The sequence below is a fragment of the Pseudorca crassidens genome, chromosome 15 (genome assembly GCF_039906515.1).
Source record: "Pseudorca crassidens isolate mPseCra1 chromosome 15, mPseCra1.hap1, whole genome shotgun sequence".
Classification (NCBI taxonomy): Eukaryota; Metazoa; Chordata; class Mammalia; order Artiodactyla; family Delphinidae; genus Pseudorca; species Pseudorca crassidens.
In genome coordinates, this window is record NC_090310.1 from 59,806,172 (window position 1) to 59,821,989 (window position 15,818).

At 44.3% G+C, this 15,818-nt stretch overlaps 2 protein-coding genes across 6 annotated transcripts in view; both read left to right on the forward strand.

The window, feature by feature from the left end:
* The first annotated feature begins 743 nt into the window (after nt 1-743).
* Nucleotides 744-12,591, forward strand: FASTKD5 (FAST kinase domains 5). Of its 2 annotated transcripts, XM_067707628.1 has the most exons (3): nt 839-871; nt 2,394-2,501; nt 9,618-12,591. In XM_067707628.1, exon 3 carries the CDS (start codon nt 9,655-9,657, stop codon nt 12,097-12,099), a length of 2,445 nt encoding a protein of 814 aa, XP_067563729.1. In that variant the 5' UTR covers nt 839-871; nt 2,394-2,501; nt 9,618-9,654; the 3' UTR covers nt 12,100-12,591. The 2 variants fall into 2 exon arrangements, with proteins under 2 accessions (XP_067563730.1, XP_067563729.1); XM_067707629.1 differs by lacking the exon at nt 2,394-2,501 and having other exon boundaries at nt 744-871.
* UBOX5 (U-box domain containing 5) overlaps nt 745-15,818 on the forward strand; it is a 33,008-nt gene continuing 17,934 nt past the window's right edge. For 2 of the 4 annotated variants that reach the window (XM_067707637.1, XM_067707641.1), the window contains exon 1: nt 2,394-2,501. The gene's annotated coding sequence lies outside the window, so the exon portion shown is untranslated. Of the gene's footprint in view, nt 872-2,393; nt 2,502-10,066; nt 10,200-15,818 lie in introns of those variants that run through there. The other 2 variants (XM_067707638.1, XM_067707640.1) reach the window with 2 other exon arrangements.

Sequence of the window (15,818 nt, forward strand, 5' to 3'; positions counted from 1 at the left end):
TCAGTGGTCTAGGGCCCAAAATGCTCACCCCCAGGCAAACAGTGCCCTCCACAGAGCTCAGGAGTTGGGATGCCAGGCTTGCCTCTCCTTGCAGTGAAGTGTCCTCCCTCTCAAGACGGTGCCCTGGAGGGAGCACCATTTCTCAGGTCCCCTTCACAGCCCTTAGGATGGGCGGACCAGCAGCCAAAGCACGGACAAGGTGTGACCACCCTGATCACACTGATCGTCTCCAGTGCCCCCAGGGACGGCCGTCTGGGGCCAAGTCCTCCTGGAAGTCTCGAGAGTCTCTTCCCTGCCTAGTTGCCCATACCCACTCAGGTGGGAGCCCGCCTACTTGGGGAGGTGGAGGATCACCCTGGCTCATCTGCCAAAGCTCTGGCCTTTTCAGCCCAGCTCCTCACATCCATTTCTCCTAACAGGCTCGTCTATCCATCACTAACTCTCCTCCTGAGAACGCTTTCTAGATATATCTCTATTATAAATGCATGATTACCTCATTGGGCAGATAAGAAACTTGGCTTAGAGAATTTACGTGACTTCCCCAAGGCCATAAACCCTGTGTAGCGGTCTGAGATTCCAACCTGTATCTAGGCTATTCAGTGACTTTCAGAGCCGTCCATCCACAGCGCGGTTTTCCCTTCGCAGGTCCTGTCTCTGCAGCAACATCTTCCTGTGGAAAACGTCTTTGGAAAACGCTGACAGAGTCTTTTGAGCCTCGGCCGCACCCGTCACTCGCACAGCATACGGAAGTAACGGGCAGTTGGCCGGAAGTGGGGCTGTGCGGCCCGGGGGTAGCTGGAGGAGTCGCCGAGCCGCGGCCACTCGCGGGAGTGGCGACTGGTGTTGCGGCGCCCGTGCTCCACAGGCTCAGGTGAGTGAGGGCGGCCAGAGAGGAGGCCGCGGCGGCGCTCTCTGCCGAGCTGGGCTGCGCTTCCCGGCGCGGGCTGCGGGCACCTGTCCAAGGCCCGGCTCTAGGGAGAACCTCGGCGACCCGGAGTTCTGTGGCCTTTGGCAGGCTGCTTACCTGAACCTTGAGTTTTCCTCTGTGAGACGGAGATGATAACAGTACTTGCTTCACAGGTCTTTTGTGAGAGCGTAGTGAGATATTCTGCCGCTTCTCTTATCACACTTCAATCTGCATGCGATTCACTGGAATCTGGAGGTTCGGATTCTGTAAGTCTGGGGTGGGGCCTGAGATTCAGCGTTTCTCACCAGTTTCCAGGTGAGGTTAATGCCGCTGCTCCGCAGGCCGCACTTTGAGCAGCAAGGCTTTGCGGCATTTTGCTCAGTACCTGGGAGAGGTTGAGTCTTCAGTAAATATCACTACGATATATACCCTTTCCCCATTTTTTAACAGATAGTTTCTGGTTGCACAAGTCTAAGGGTGTTATTGATGTCCCCCTCCCTTTTTTCTCTCCAGGGAAAAGAAAAATAATTGCCATTTCTCTTTCCGTACAAATCATGACACAGCTCTTCTTTCCTGACTCGGAGCTTTGGGCCCTCTCCATACCAGTTACGTGCATGGGCCTCCTCGGGTGATGCTTCATTGCCCACTCACTGCAGACCCTTGGACGGTGCTTCATCCTGTGGAGCTGGAGCCAAGTGCTTTAGCACCAACATGGCTAATGTTTTGTGCTTTAGTCATTTGTTGCTGCTGGAACCTGAATTTATGTTTTCTGCACTTTGCTCACACTTTGTGAATAGTAAGAACGGTCACCTAGATTCTGTGACTCACTGCTCTGAATGGCCTTGGGCAAGCTCTGGGATGAATTTGCTTCTGCCTGGTAGACCAGAATAAAACCTAAAGACTCTGTGCTGCATAAGACAGCTGAGAAAGTGAGGTTTTTGGCAGTTATGCACATCTAATTTGTCAGTATGATTTTCTTCCCCATTCATTGGTTTATTTTTCCTGGTCCCCAGCAAAGCCTTGTCATTCATCATGCAAATAAGTCAACTTTGATACCAAAGAATTCTGATGCTTCCCCTTCACTTGTCTGAGATACTATACTGTGCAGCCTTGCAAATCTAGGAAAACAGATAAAGCCAAATGTTCGGTTGTGCTAACAGTGATAGGTACTTGGACTGTTTATTTGGAAATTCTTTCACATGGTTGTGGGTGCAGGTAGTTTACATGTTGGGATTTTTGTCAATCTTCTCGTAGACTGCAGTGCCTAGAGGAAGTTCGTTTTTTGCTATTTTAATTCTCAGGGCTACTCAACATATTATTTGCTAAAACAAAAATGGAGTTTGAAGTATCCATTTATTTGTGGTAATTTTATCAGGATATAAGTGGGTTAAATTTTTCTAGCAAAAGAATCAAATCAGAATTAAGGGATGAGATCCGGTAACTGGTAAATTGAATATGCTGAGGGTGTCATATACTTAATCTACAGTTAGCATGGCTGCCTTCCTCCGCCTGGCTCCCCTCCTCTAACTTCTGGACTGTAGTTTAAAACGAAGCTATTCGGCCTTGCTCAGACCTGTACCTGGAAGGTGGAAAGGTAAGATTTCTCGCTCTTGTGAAATCACATCATTCAGGGTGGTTTGGGCAGTGCCTTTCAGAACAGCCATGGTTGGTCCAGTGGTCTCTGAGGCTCCACTCTGGTTCTTTAGGACCCCTAAAGAGGAGATGGGAAGGAGAGTATCCTTGGGGCACTTAACTAGGAAAGGGGTTTTGTGAAATGATGTCACATAAATTTGAACCTTTAGAGGAGACATCGGGAGTTATTGATTGGGCATCTCATAGTGTTCTCTTTCCAGCTTTCTTATGGATTGTCTGGGAGCCCTTACGTAAGGAGGAACTAACTCTCAGCTATATTTTTCTCTATCTGGGCAAAACATTCTGGCCTCCTCTCTTTTGTATTGCCTTTTCCCCCCACTCTTCTGCTTTATTGGTTCTGTATCTTCCTTGTGTTTCTTCCCTTTCCTTCTCCACAGTACTTAATACCCAGCTTCTGAAGTGGTTATATTTCAGATCTGTATACATAGGTATGGTGTCTATACAGTTGTGCTAAAAGTTACATGGTGAAAAAGTGAGTAGCTGCTGTTTGCCATTTGCAATTTCACTCTGCATGGCTCTAAGATTATTTATTTTGTCATCGTTCTGTTACTGGGCATCCACAGAGAAGTTCTACAGACAATAGGAAGTGCTTGTACTAGAAATAACTTTTCAGCATTTTCCTTGAGTATGTAGGTTTCTTTCTTTTTTAAAAAAAAAAATATTTATTTATTTATTTAATATTTTTTGGCTGTGTTGGGTCCTCGTTGCTGCACGCAGGCTCCCTCCAGTTGCAGCGAGCGAGGGCCGTTCCTCGTTGCAGTGCACGGGCCTCTCACGCAGTGGCTTCTCCTGTTGCGGAGCATGGGCTCCAGGCGCGCGGGCCTCAACAGTTGTGGCACACAGGCCCAGTAGTTGTGGCTCGAGAGCTCCAGAGTGCAGGCTCAGCAGTTGTGGTGCACAGGCTCAGCCGCTCTGCGGCATGTGGGATCCTCCAGGACCAGGGCTTGAACCCATGTCCCCTGCATTGGCAGGCAGACTCCCAACCGCTGCACCACCAGGGAAGTCCCAAGGTTGCTTTCTCTATCCACTGATTGTCTTTTTTTTTTAATATTCATTTTTATTTATTTATTTTGGCTGCACTGGGTCTTAGTTGCAGCATGTGGGATCTTCGTTGCAGCATGTGGGATCTAGTTCCCCGACCAGGGATGGAACGTGGGCCCCCTACATTGGCAGCGCGGAGTCTTACCCACTGGACCACCAGAGAAGTCCCTGATTGTCTTCTTGAAGAACACTTTAATTTCCTGTTAGAACATGCATTTTGTAAATTTAAGTTTTTAAATTAAAAATACATGGCTTGGGGCTTCCCTGGTGGCGCAGCGGTTAAGAATCCACCTGCTGATGCAGGGGACATGGGTTCGAGCCCTGGTCTGGGAAGATCCCAAATGCTGCGGAGCAACTAAGCCCATGTGCCACAACTATTGAGCCTGTGCTCTAGAGCCTGTGAGCCAGAACTACTGAGCCCATGCGCCACAACCACTGAAGCCCACGCGCCTAGAGCCCGTGCTGCGCAACAAGAGAAGCCACCGCAATGAGAGGCACGCACACCACAACAAAGAGTAGACCTCACTCGCCACAACTAAAAGAAAGTCCGTGTGCAGCAACGAGGATCCAATGCAGCCAAAAATAAATAAATAAATAAATTTATTAAGAAAAAAAATACATGGCTTATGTAGTTGAATTCCCTGGTGGCCCAGTGGTTAGGACTCTGCACTTTCACTGCTGAGGGCACAGGTTCAGTCCCTGGTCCAGGAACTAAGATTCCACAAGCCATGCAGCGCTGCCAAAAAAAAAAAAAAAAAAGGGCAAATAGTTTGACAGATCTTATAACACTAAAATTAATTTCCTTTCTTTTCTCCCTCCATTTTTGTTACCCAGAGTCACTTTTCAACTATTTGCCTGTTTCTTTTGGCATTCATTGGTGTATTTCTAAATAACATTTGTGTTTCTATTTCTTGATTTCTAGGATATATCTATGTCTATAAAATCTCTTGACTTCTTTGTTATGGACTTTGATGCTCTAGGTCTCTTGTATCACTACTCAGTTTTCTTCTACCCCACTTCCCCTCCCTTTAATGTCCCAACATAGGTTGCTCATAATTTTTGGTGAGGCAGATATTCAAGGTTTATATAAGTAAGATTATGTAAATATTGTTTACAGCTGAGTAAGGAGAGTAATATAACATTTTCTGTCTTGTACAACTTTTTTGTGTTGTTTGGAATTAATCATTTTTGTTGCTGTTATTGGCTTGGTTTTCCATCTACCTATTACTTGTTCATCCTCAGATAACCCATCAGAAATGTAAATCTTCTCTCCTATGTAATATCCATCTCCTCCAGCATAAACTAGTTGCTCTTTGTGTCTGCTCACAGCTGTAGTCCTGGGATCTTCATCATTATCCTGGGATTTCCCTTTACTTCCCTTCTATGTTGAACTTATGTATAAACTTCAATTATAGTTCTCTTTACCTTAATACTGGGGCATCTTGTTTTTGTTTTTGTTTTTTTTCTGCGGTATGCAGGCCTCTCACTGTTGTGGTCTCTCCCGTTGCGGAGCACAGGCTCCGGATGCGCAGGCTCAGCGGCCATTGCTCACGGGCCCAGCCGCTCCGCGGCATGTGGGATCTTCCCGGACCGGGGCACGAACCTGTGTCCCCTGCATCGGCAGGCGGACTCCCAACCACTGCGCTACCAGGAAAGCCCGATACTGGGGCATCTTGTAAACTCATTCCTTCATGTAGATTTTGGTCTTTGAGATTTTCTTTTTGTTCTTTTTATAAGTAGTATATACTAGTGATAGCTAGGATCTTACACTATTAGAGGTACGAGGGGCTTTTGGGCTCACCCAGTTCTAGTCCTCTAGCTTCCTGGCACCTGGAAACCGTATAGATTGTTTGGGGTCCCCTCCACACCCCTGTCTGGAATCTGACTCCCCTTCTTGTCTCTCCAATACACTAGCAATGTGGGTTTTGGAATCAGATAATCTTTGATGTGATGTCAAACCCCATTCTGTCCCTTGGCTGTGTAATCTTCAGCAGGTTTCTTAATCTTGTGAAGACTCTTTTTACTTATCAACAGTATGGAGATAATAAAACTTACCTTACAGAAAAGTTGTAAGGATTGGAACTGATGCAGATAAAGCAGCTCATTCAAGGCTTGCCACAGTGGAGACCCTGAGACAATTGTGGCTCTTGTTATTTCCATCTTGGGACGTAGCCTGTATTTTTTTTTTTGGCTGTGCCGCACAGCATGTGGAATCTTAGTTCCCAGACCAGGGATCGAACCCGCGCCCCCCTGCGTTGGACGCGTGAAGTCTTATCACTGGACCAGCAGGGAAGTCCCTTAGCCTGTATCAAAAAGAGCCACATCAGTTCGAAACACTGGATCTACACCAGTCAAATGATGTTCCACGTGGTTCTTTTGTTCATTTCAGGACCACATACAGTAATCTCATTAAGTACTCTTAGGTAGTATTAATTGCAGTAACTTAAATTATTTAATGTGCTTTTAAAATTATATTATTTATAAAAGTATTTGTTAAATTAATCCATGTACTCTTCTATTTAACAGTTTTAACCCCAATAAAAAGGAAAAAAAAGTGAATTTATCAAAGGTGTAGCAGAAAGTCTCCCAACAAAGAAGCTACATAGTTACTTTCCTTTTATAAAAGTTCATTTGGAAAAACCCGAATGAACTTTTTGGCCAACCCAGTGTATTTTAAGTGATGGCACTTGTTGTGTTCTGTTTGTTCCACTGACTATTTGTATGTACTTTTTCATGAGTGGATGCCTGACACACACTTATTGTGTAAATCACCCTCCTCGTTCTGGAGAGACATAATGGGTTTTCAGTTTTTTTGCTATTGTTAAAAAATTTTTTTTTTTTTGCGGTACGCGGGCCTCTCACTGTTGTGGCCTCTCCTGCCGCGGAGCACAGGCTCCAGACGCGCAGGCCCAGCGGCCATGGCTCCCGGGCCCAGCCGCTCCACGGCATGTGGGATCCTCCCGGATTGGGGCACGAACCCGTGTCCCCTGCATCGGCAGGCGGACTCTCAACCACTGCGCCACCAGGGAATCCTCTTAAAAAAATTTTTTTTGTCTTTTTTTTTTTTTTTAAGTTATTTCTTCAGATCTAGTTCCCAAGATGAGAAGAAGGACTTTGAACAATTGCTTTAGTTGCACGTTGTGTTGAATTAAATTTAGATTCCAGGTTCCGAAACAGGTATTCTTTCTTTTTTTTTTTTTTAATATTTATTTATTTGGCTGCGTCAGGTCTCAGTTGCAGCACGCAGGACCTTTGTTGTGGCATGTGGGCACTGCGGTGTGCAGGCTTCTCTCTAGTTGTGGCATGCAGGCTCCAGAGTGTGCGGGCTCAGTAGTTGCAGCATGCGGGCTTAGTTGCCCTGCGGCATGTGGAATCTTAGTTCCCCGACCAGGGATCGAACCCACATCCCCTCCATTGGAAGGCGGATTCTTAACCACTGGACCACCAGGGAAGTCCTCTGAAACAGGTATTCTTAAAAGCCCTGTCAGCTGAAGAGTTCCATTAATTGCTCTCTCCTTTGTTCCCACCATGCCTGTGCTGCAATATTAATTGAGATTCCTAGTGACTATTTTGAGGCATAAATCTTTAATTATCATCTAAGTGTTAAAGAAAAATTTATTTCAGTACTGTTTTTCTGATGTTTTCTAATTTTTAAAAAGTGGGCCATATGCATTCATAGGAGTAAGCTAATGGTCTATAGCAAACTTTTTCTGTAAAGGGCCAGATAGTAAATATTTTATGCTTTGCAGGCCATATATTCTCTGCCAAAATTACTCAACTCTGCTCTTGTAGTGAGAAAGCAGCCATAGACAATATTTAACAAATGGCCTGGCTATGTTCCGATAAAACTTTACTTAGAAAAACAGATGGAAGGGGACTTCCCTGGTGGCGCAGTGGTTAAGAATCTGCCCGCCAGTGCAGGGGACACAGGTTCGAGCCCTGGTCCGGGAAGATCCCACATGCCGCGGAGCAGCTAAGCCCGTGCGCCACAACTACTGAAGCCTGCACGCCTAGAGCCCGTGCTCTGCAACAAGAGAATCCACCGCAATGAGAAGCCCACGCACTGCAACGAAGAGTAGCCCCCGCTCGCCACAACTAGAGAAAGCCCACGCGCAGCAACGAAGACCCAACGCAGCCAAAAATAAAAATAAATTTAAAAAAATTAAAAAAAAAAAAAAAACAGATGGAGGGCTGGATTTGGGCTCTGAGCCATAGTTTGCTAACACCTGATCTATAGCATCTGGACCCACAGATTGAAACATAGTGGGCAGAATGGTCCCCAGGCCACAGTAAGAAACCAAGCGTATAAAGGTTTGGCATGAGAGAATTCCGTTCTGGTTCACAAAGAAATTAGAGCATACATTTCTGCCATCCAGAGAAGCCTGTGTAGCTGGGCTACCTGAAAAAAGCTACTGGCCTGCCCTGCAGTCCTCTATTTCTTATGCTGTGGGCTCTGGAAGGCAGGGACTGACGGGAGTTGCTTAGGCATTTCAGAAAGTCATTCTGGCACCCTCAGAACACTCATGGGATTTTCTGCAGCAAGAGCCCTGTCTGGTCCATATCTTGGCAGCTTAGGGCTCCCTGGGTTTTCTTTGTCGGGCCTTGGTATTTCTCAAGTGGAGGGAAAGACAATAAACATTGAAAGCAAGAGTACAGCAGAGTCATTTTCATAGCCTCTCATGGTTTCTACTATAGGAGAAAAATGGGACTTGGGCTGCTCACAGGCAGGATAATCAACACCTGACTCACTGGAAGCATTGCTAATCTGCCTCCTCCAGAGGAAAGCTGTGCTGTCCCCTTGTCAGCAGGGCAGTTGCATGAATTGGTGCTCCCTGAGCCCAGCTTTGAGATGCTCTTTGTGTCCCACCCATGAATTGACAGTGAGTAGGGCCTGGGCCTTCTGCCCTCCCCCACCAAAGTGGGTGAGTTCTTTATTTTTTATTGGAGTATCGTTGCTTTACAATGCTGTGTTTCTGTTGTACAGCAAAGTGAATCAGTTATACATATACATATATCCCCTCTTTTTTAGTTTTCCTTCCCATTTAGGTCACCACAGAGCACTGAGTAGAGTTCCCTGTGCTGTACAGTAGGTTCTCATTAGTTATCTATTTTATGCATAGTAGTGTATATATGTCAATCTCAATCCCAATTCATCCCACTCCCCACCCTTGGTATCCATACATTTGTTCTCTACGTCTGTGTCTCTATTTCTTCTTTGCAGATAAGTTCATCTGTACCATTTTTTCTAGATTCCACATATAAGCTATATTATATGATATTTGTTTTTCTCTTTCTGACTTAATTCACTCTGTATGACAGTCTCTAGGTCTATCCATGTCTGCAAATGGCACAATTTCATTCCTTGTGAGTGAGTTTTTGAGTTTACTTCCCAAGTACATGACTACTCTGTGTTAGTGATTTAGACTGGAGAGGTCTGGAAGGAGGCTAGGCATCTTCTAAGAGGTACAGGAGCAGCATTAGAACAACCAAATTCTGTAATCAAAAGGAGGAACAGGGAAGGTTGTTGTGGGTATAATTAATTAAACTTTACCCCAAATCCCACTTTTTACTTTAGCTGTTAGTATGGCAGCTTTTACCAACTTTCTTATTCTCCAAGTGTGCTCTTTATGTGTTGATATCAAAGAGGTGGAATACATTGCTCACTTTTGTTCCCAGCTTTCTTTTTGGAAATCTGCCTGCCTCCTTCCTGTTGGATGTTAGTGGAACAGCTGTTTCTAAGCATAAAGGAAGTCTGTCCAGAGGACAAAGGAAGTTCAGACTGAGGAGCAGTCCGAAGAACTGCCCAATAGTACCCTGGGTTTGGGGCTTTCCTGTGCCTTTACGCAAGATACATGGGGTTTATCCTTGATGTATGCTGTCTTGTGGTTTGGGCGTTCACCAGCATTGAATTTACTTGAGTGGACAGTGGTGTAGTTTTAATCCATTTTTTATAGTGTGTAAGTTTTGGTATTATGATAGGTGGAAGCCACTTACTCTTCATCTGCCCTTCTTTCAGTATCTGGCACCAATTCTGGCCCAGTCATTTGTGATCCATGGCTCTTGTGATATGCCGAAGATTTCCAGGCAGTTTCTGTGGAATGCCTTCTCCTCCAGCTCTAATCAAGAACCATGTAAACAAGAAATTGCTTGGTCAAACCAGTGAGGACTGTGTTCTGACTGCCAAAATGATCAGTTCTGACACCAGAATGGCAGCCACTCTCAAGCTGTTAAAACCTTTAAGATATCGAGCTTTTTGCAATCCTTTTACCTACATTGCAACCCAAAGTGTGGCATGTTGGAATATGAGAAGCTGCACATGGCGCAAAGGACAGGACTCTCCAGAAAACAGCCTCTGCCATCCTGCCAAAAAAGTTAACATTTGTAGCACCTCTGCTTCTGGGAGAATTCTGACAATTAGCAGTACCCTCCCCGGTTTGGAATTCAGCAGGGCTTCTGCCTCTAAGGCCAGCACGTTGAAGCCGGGCTCACCCAGGGCCATGAGAGTTGATGAAGAGGATGTAGAAACTTTTGATTCCTTTGAAGACCCTCGAGTTTTCCTACAGCTAAGACCAGAATACCAGCTTCACAGCTATAACAGGTCTGAGACTTGTCAGCCCCTGTCTGTTTCAGAAGGTGAACTAATTTTGCACAAAGTCACAGTTTATCAAGATAATCTCCAGCCTCAAATTATTGCTGACTATTTTTGTAAGCTGAGCTCTTTGCCTGCAGAGCAGCATCCTGTTTTGCTGTCCAGTGCCAGCTTTGCTCTGCTCTGCCAGCTGAGTGTGAAAAACATAAATCTCTTTGATGCCCCAGATCTGATCAGTATTTTGAAAGCCTTTGTCAGTTTAGGAATTCCTCATTCCCATTCAATGCTAGATGTGTTTGAAACCAAATTTTGCCATAAGGTATGGGAGGTGAGTCTGGATCAACTTCTCTTGGTGGCTGACCTCTGGCGGTACTTGGGCCGCAGAGTACCTCGGTTTTTAAAAATCTTTTTTAGTTATCTTAATTTGCACTGGAAAGAGCTATCCTTGTCCCAACTGATTCACTTAATTTATATTATAGGTGAAAGTCGTCAGGCACCCCAGGACCTAATGAAAAAATTGGAATCATTAATCCTCAAGTATATAGATTTGATTAATTTAGAGGAGGTTGGTACAATCTGTTTGGGGTTTTTTAAATCTAGTAGTAGTCTCTCTGAATTTGTCATGCGGAAAATTGGAGACCTGGCTTGTGCTGACATGCAGCATCTGAGTAGTTATGCCTTAGTGAATATTCTTAAAATGTTCCGTTTCACTCATGTGGATCACGTAAATTTCATGAAGCAGTTTGGACAGATTGCTCCTCAGCGAATTCCTTCCCTGGGAGTTCAAGGTGTCATGCACCTGACTCTTGCCTGCTCGGCCTTACGCATCCTGGATGAAGGAGTAATGAATGCTGTAGCTGCTTCTTTGCCTCCTAGGGTAGCATACTGTCGAAGTAAAGATGTTGCCAAGATTCTGTGGTCATTTGGAACTCTGAATTATAAGCCACCCAATGCAGAAGAGTTTTATTCTAGCCTGATAAATGAGATTCACAGAAAGATGCCTGAGTTCAACCGATACCCAGAACACCTGCTCACCTGCCTGCTGGGCCTGGCATTTTCTGAGTACTTTCCAATAGAGCTCATAGATTTCGCTTTGAGTCCAGGGTTTGTCAGGTTAGCTCAAGAGAGAAGTAAGTTTGAGGTCACCAAGGAGCTTTATACTCTTGATGGTACAGTTGGCATTGAGTGTCCACATTACAGAGGCAATCGTCTTAGTTCTCACCTTCAGCAAAAGGCATTGGAAATGCTGTGGAATTTAGCAAGGAAGGATATGAACTCAAAGCCTGAATTCCTAGAAGCTCTCTTTTTACTTGAGACCATGTTGGGTGGGCCCCAGTATGTCAAACACCATATGATTTTGCCTCATACCCGATCTTCTGATTTAGAGGTTCAGCTTGATGGTAACATGAAGCCATTACCTTTTAACAGAGAAGCCACACCAACTGAAGATGTAGCCAAATTAAGGCTTAAGCATGTGGGAATCAGCCTTACAGATGATTTGATGAATCAGCTACTAAAAGGGAAATCAGGAGGGCATTTGCAGGGGGAAACTGAGTCAGACAGTGGGCAGCAGCCCATGAAATTAGAGGAGGAGGCGGCCATACCTATGGGGGGCTCCCTTTGCAATATGGCAGACAGATTGGAGGCCATGGAGATGGCTGGCCTGTGTCCCCCGGCCTGCAGGCAGGTCCCACAAGTGAAGCTGGCTATTCAGTTAACAAACAAGAACCAGTATTGCTATGGTTCCAGGGATCTGCTTGGACTACATAATATGAAGAGGCGGCAGCTGAATCAGCTTGGATACCATGTGGTGGAGTTATCTCACTGGGAATGGCTCCCACTACTGAAACGAACTCGCTTAGAAAAGCTGGCCTTTCTCCATGAGAAAGTGTTCACCTCTGCTCTCTGAAGGGCCTTCAGGGTCATTTCTAGTCATAAATGCTGTAGATGTGCACTGTGCCAGGTGTTGTGAAACAGTTATAAAAGCCAGAATGTAGATTTGGTAATAAAATCATCTGTTGAGGAGACTTGGTTGTGTTCTTGTCTGTGGCAGATAGAAGCTAGCATGCGTTAGTTACTGTGAATTAATTGTAACCTGGTTCAGTTGTATAAGTTTCTGTTAATTTGTGCAGGTAAATAATAAACATCTTAAAATGTCTTATGGTCAAGTAACTCCTATCTCATTTTCCTTTCAGTTTACCGGCCTCATCTCATGGTTATTTTGAATTTTTAGGACAGAAGTGTAGTCAGGCATTGTCTAAAGCTCATTTTAAATAAGTGATTTTCTTATACTTTGTTTTAAGTAAGAATCTTTTACAGCTTCACTTACATTTCACCATTTTTCCCCCATTCATGTTTTCTTCACACCCTCTGAAATTAAAGTCCTTTTCATTTTCGTTTAGATTTGATTGGTTGTTGTTAGTTGCTCGTTCTTCCTGTTTCAAAGAGCCATTTCAGAATTACCTTACCTTCCTCTTAGCTCCCTTGTCTGCATTTCTACTTCTCTTATATAATTCCTCCTCGCCCCACTCCCAAGGATATTTTCTCCTTAAAATTGGACCTAGAAGAGTAGAATTACATGAGTGCCTGTTGGGCCAGTGGTTCCCAAATCTGATGACCAGGCAGAATGTTTTTCATGGCAAGTAGCTCTGACAAGAAGGAAATGTATTACTCCCATAATAGGTAGTCTAGGGGGCTTCAGGTTTGTATTAGAGCCACAAGCGTAAGAAGATTATATATATGTAAGAAACTTGATACAGGTAACTTTTATAAACACTTGGGGTCTATGAGAATTTGTTTTAAAATGGACTCCTCCCACCATTATTTAGGTTTCCTCTCAAAAGTCATTTCCCCATCCATGCTAACTAAAATTACCCCATTGGCCTTTGATCATGCTCTATCACCTTCAGCTTCATTATCCTCATTGCATTCAGCAGTATCAGAAATTATTCTTTATTTACTTACTGGTTTCCCTGTTGGAAGGTAGCTCCTTGAGTTAACTTTGTCTAGAATTTATCTGCAGTGCCTAGAATGGGTCCTGGGACATAATAATGTTTAGTGAGTGTGGTCAGGGAATTTAGAGTGGTTAGGCATTGCTGGAGAGTTGGGGGTAGAAGGAAGGCAGAGGGTGGGGCTAGAAAGAGAGAATATCTGGGTCACAAGCCTTATGGCCTTGCTAAAGAGCCTAGGTTTACAGGGGCTAGAGTGCCTCTAAAGGGTCTAAGTCGGGGAGTAATTGGAGAGATTCATGTTTTAGAAACGTTAGGTAAAAAGCAGGATAGAACTAGATTGAGTGGTGGGGGTGTGTGAGATCAATCAGGGAGAATATTTCACAAATGTGTGCAAGAGCTCATGTGAGAGACAATGAAGGCCCAAATTATGGGAATGGAAAGTTTAAATTTCAGAGATGTTTGGAAGGGGAAAAAGATCAATACTTGCTAATTGATCAGTTTGGGGAATGATGATTTTAGTGCCTAGATTGATAGCGAGTCAGCAACTAAAATTGAGACTAAAGCAGGAGATGTGTTTGGGTACAGAGTTAATGCTGAGTCTGCCCGGGTCATGCTGAGATGGGCCTCTAGGCAGAAGGGTCCAGGCTGGGGTCTCAAGTGGGCATGAGGTCAGATGGCAGAACCATGAGTGAAATTTCCTAGGACAGGTGGAAAGTAGGTTATTGCAGGTAGGGAGGGGAAAAGATGACCAAGAGTAGAATACCAGAATTTATAGGGAGGGCAAAGCAAAGGGATCCAGTGATAAAGGCAGGAAAGGAACAGATAATCAGACTTAGGAAAAAATAGGGGCATAGAAGTAAGTCTGGGCTCCCCAAGACCACTTTCACTAGAATGATTCACAAAACTAAGAAAAACTTAGAGTTATGGTTTATTATAGTGAAAGGATACAGATTAAAATCAGCAAAGGAAAAGGCACATAGTGTAGAGTCTAGGAGAGGCCAGTCACAAGCTTTCAGTTGTCCTTGTCCAGTGGAGACATACAGTCTGCTCTTAATTCATCCCAACAATGATGTTTGCCAATATGTACAGATATTGCCAGTCAGGGAAGCTCACCTGAGTCTTGGTGTGCAGGGTTGTTATTTGGGGTCAGTCGTGTAGACATGGAGTGACTGCCCACATGGCTGACCTTAGTTACTCAGTCCCCAACCCCTCCAGAGGTCCAGCTTATACAGCATGACACAAGGCTCCCACCATAAATTACTTTGTTAATGTAAACTATCTGGTGTGGCCCGAGGTCCTAGATGTATATAAAACAGTCTTATCAGGCACAGTGTTCCAAAGGCTTAGAGATTATATCCCAGGACTTGGTGAAGTTTCTTTGGAATGTGCAAGACTTGAATACCCCAAACCTGCTGAGTTAACCTTTCACTGCACAGAAGCCAAGGGTAAAGAGTATTTCAAGAAGGAAGGGGTTTGTATAGTCAGTTGCTAGGGAGAGAGCAATTAAGGCAAGAACTGAAAAATCTTCAGTCAGTTTAGCAACTTGTATATCACTGATGACCTTAACAATAGCAATTTGAATTGAATTGTCAGGGCAAAAGCCAGACTGCACACCTGTTGAATGAGTGGAGTTAAGGAATGGATTGCAAATATTGAGGCAATTCCTTGGGAACCTTTGAAGGGACGGGGAAACTTGAGCAGGATTTAGAATGGGACTAGGATTGCCAGATAAAATATAGTATGGTCAGTTAAATTTGAATTTCAGATAAGTAGTGAATAATGTTTTGTAAAATACATGTAAAATTGGCTATTTTAAACAAAGTGTACAATTCAGTGATATTTAGTACATTGATAGTGTTGTGTAGCCAGTCATCACTATCTACCTGCAGAACAGTTTCTTCACCCCCAAAGGAAACTCCATACGCATTAAGCAGTCACCCCACATTTCCCCCTTCCTCAGACCCTGTCCACTAATCTGCTTTGTCTCTATGGATTTGCATATATGGATATTTCATATAAATGAAATTGTACAATATGCAGCTTTCTGTGTCTGACTTCTACTTAGCATAATATTTTCAAGGTTCTTCCATGTTATAGCATTTACTAGTACTTCATTCTTTTTTATGGCCAAAAAATACTCCATTTCATATATATACAATATCTTATTTATCCACTCATCAGTTGATGGACATCGGGTTGTTTTCACATTTTAGCTATTATGAATAGTGCTGCTGTGGACACTCATATACAAATTTTTGTTTGAACACCTGTTTTCAGTACTTTTGGGTATATACCTAGGAGTGAAATTGCTGGGTCATGTATTAATTCTACGTTTAACTTATTGAGGAGCCACCATACTTCCGCAGTGGCTATACCATTTTACATTCCTACCAGAAAGTACTAGGGTTCCAATTTCTCCACATCTTTTGTTTTGTTTTGTTTTTGTTTTTTTGTTTTTGTGGTACGCGGGCCTCTCACTGTTGTGGCCTCTCCCGTTGCGGAGCACAGGCTCCAGATGCACAGGCTCAGCGGCCATGGCTCACGGGCCCAGCCACTCCGCGGCCTGTGGGATCTTCCCGGACCAGGACACGAACCCGCGTCCCCTGCATCGGCAGGCGGACTCTCAACCACCGCACCACCAGGGAAGCCCTCTCCACATCTTTGCTGTTTTAAAAAA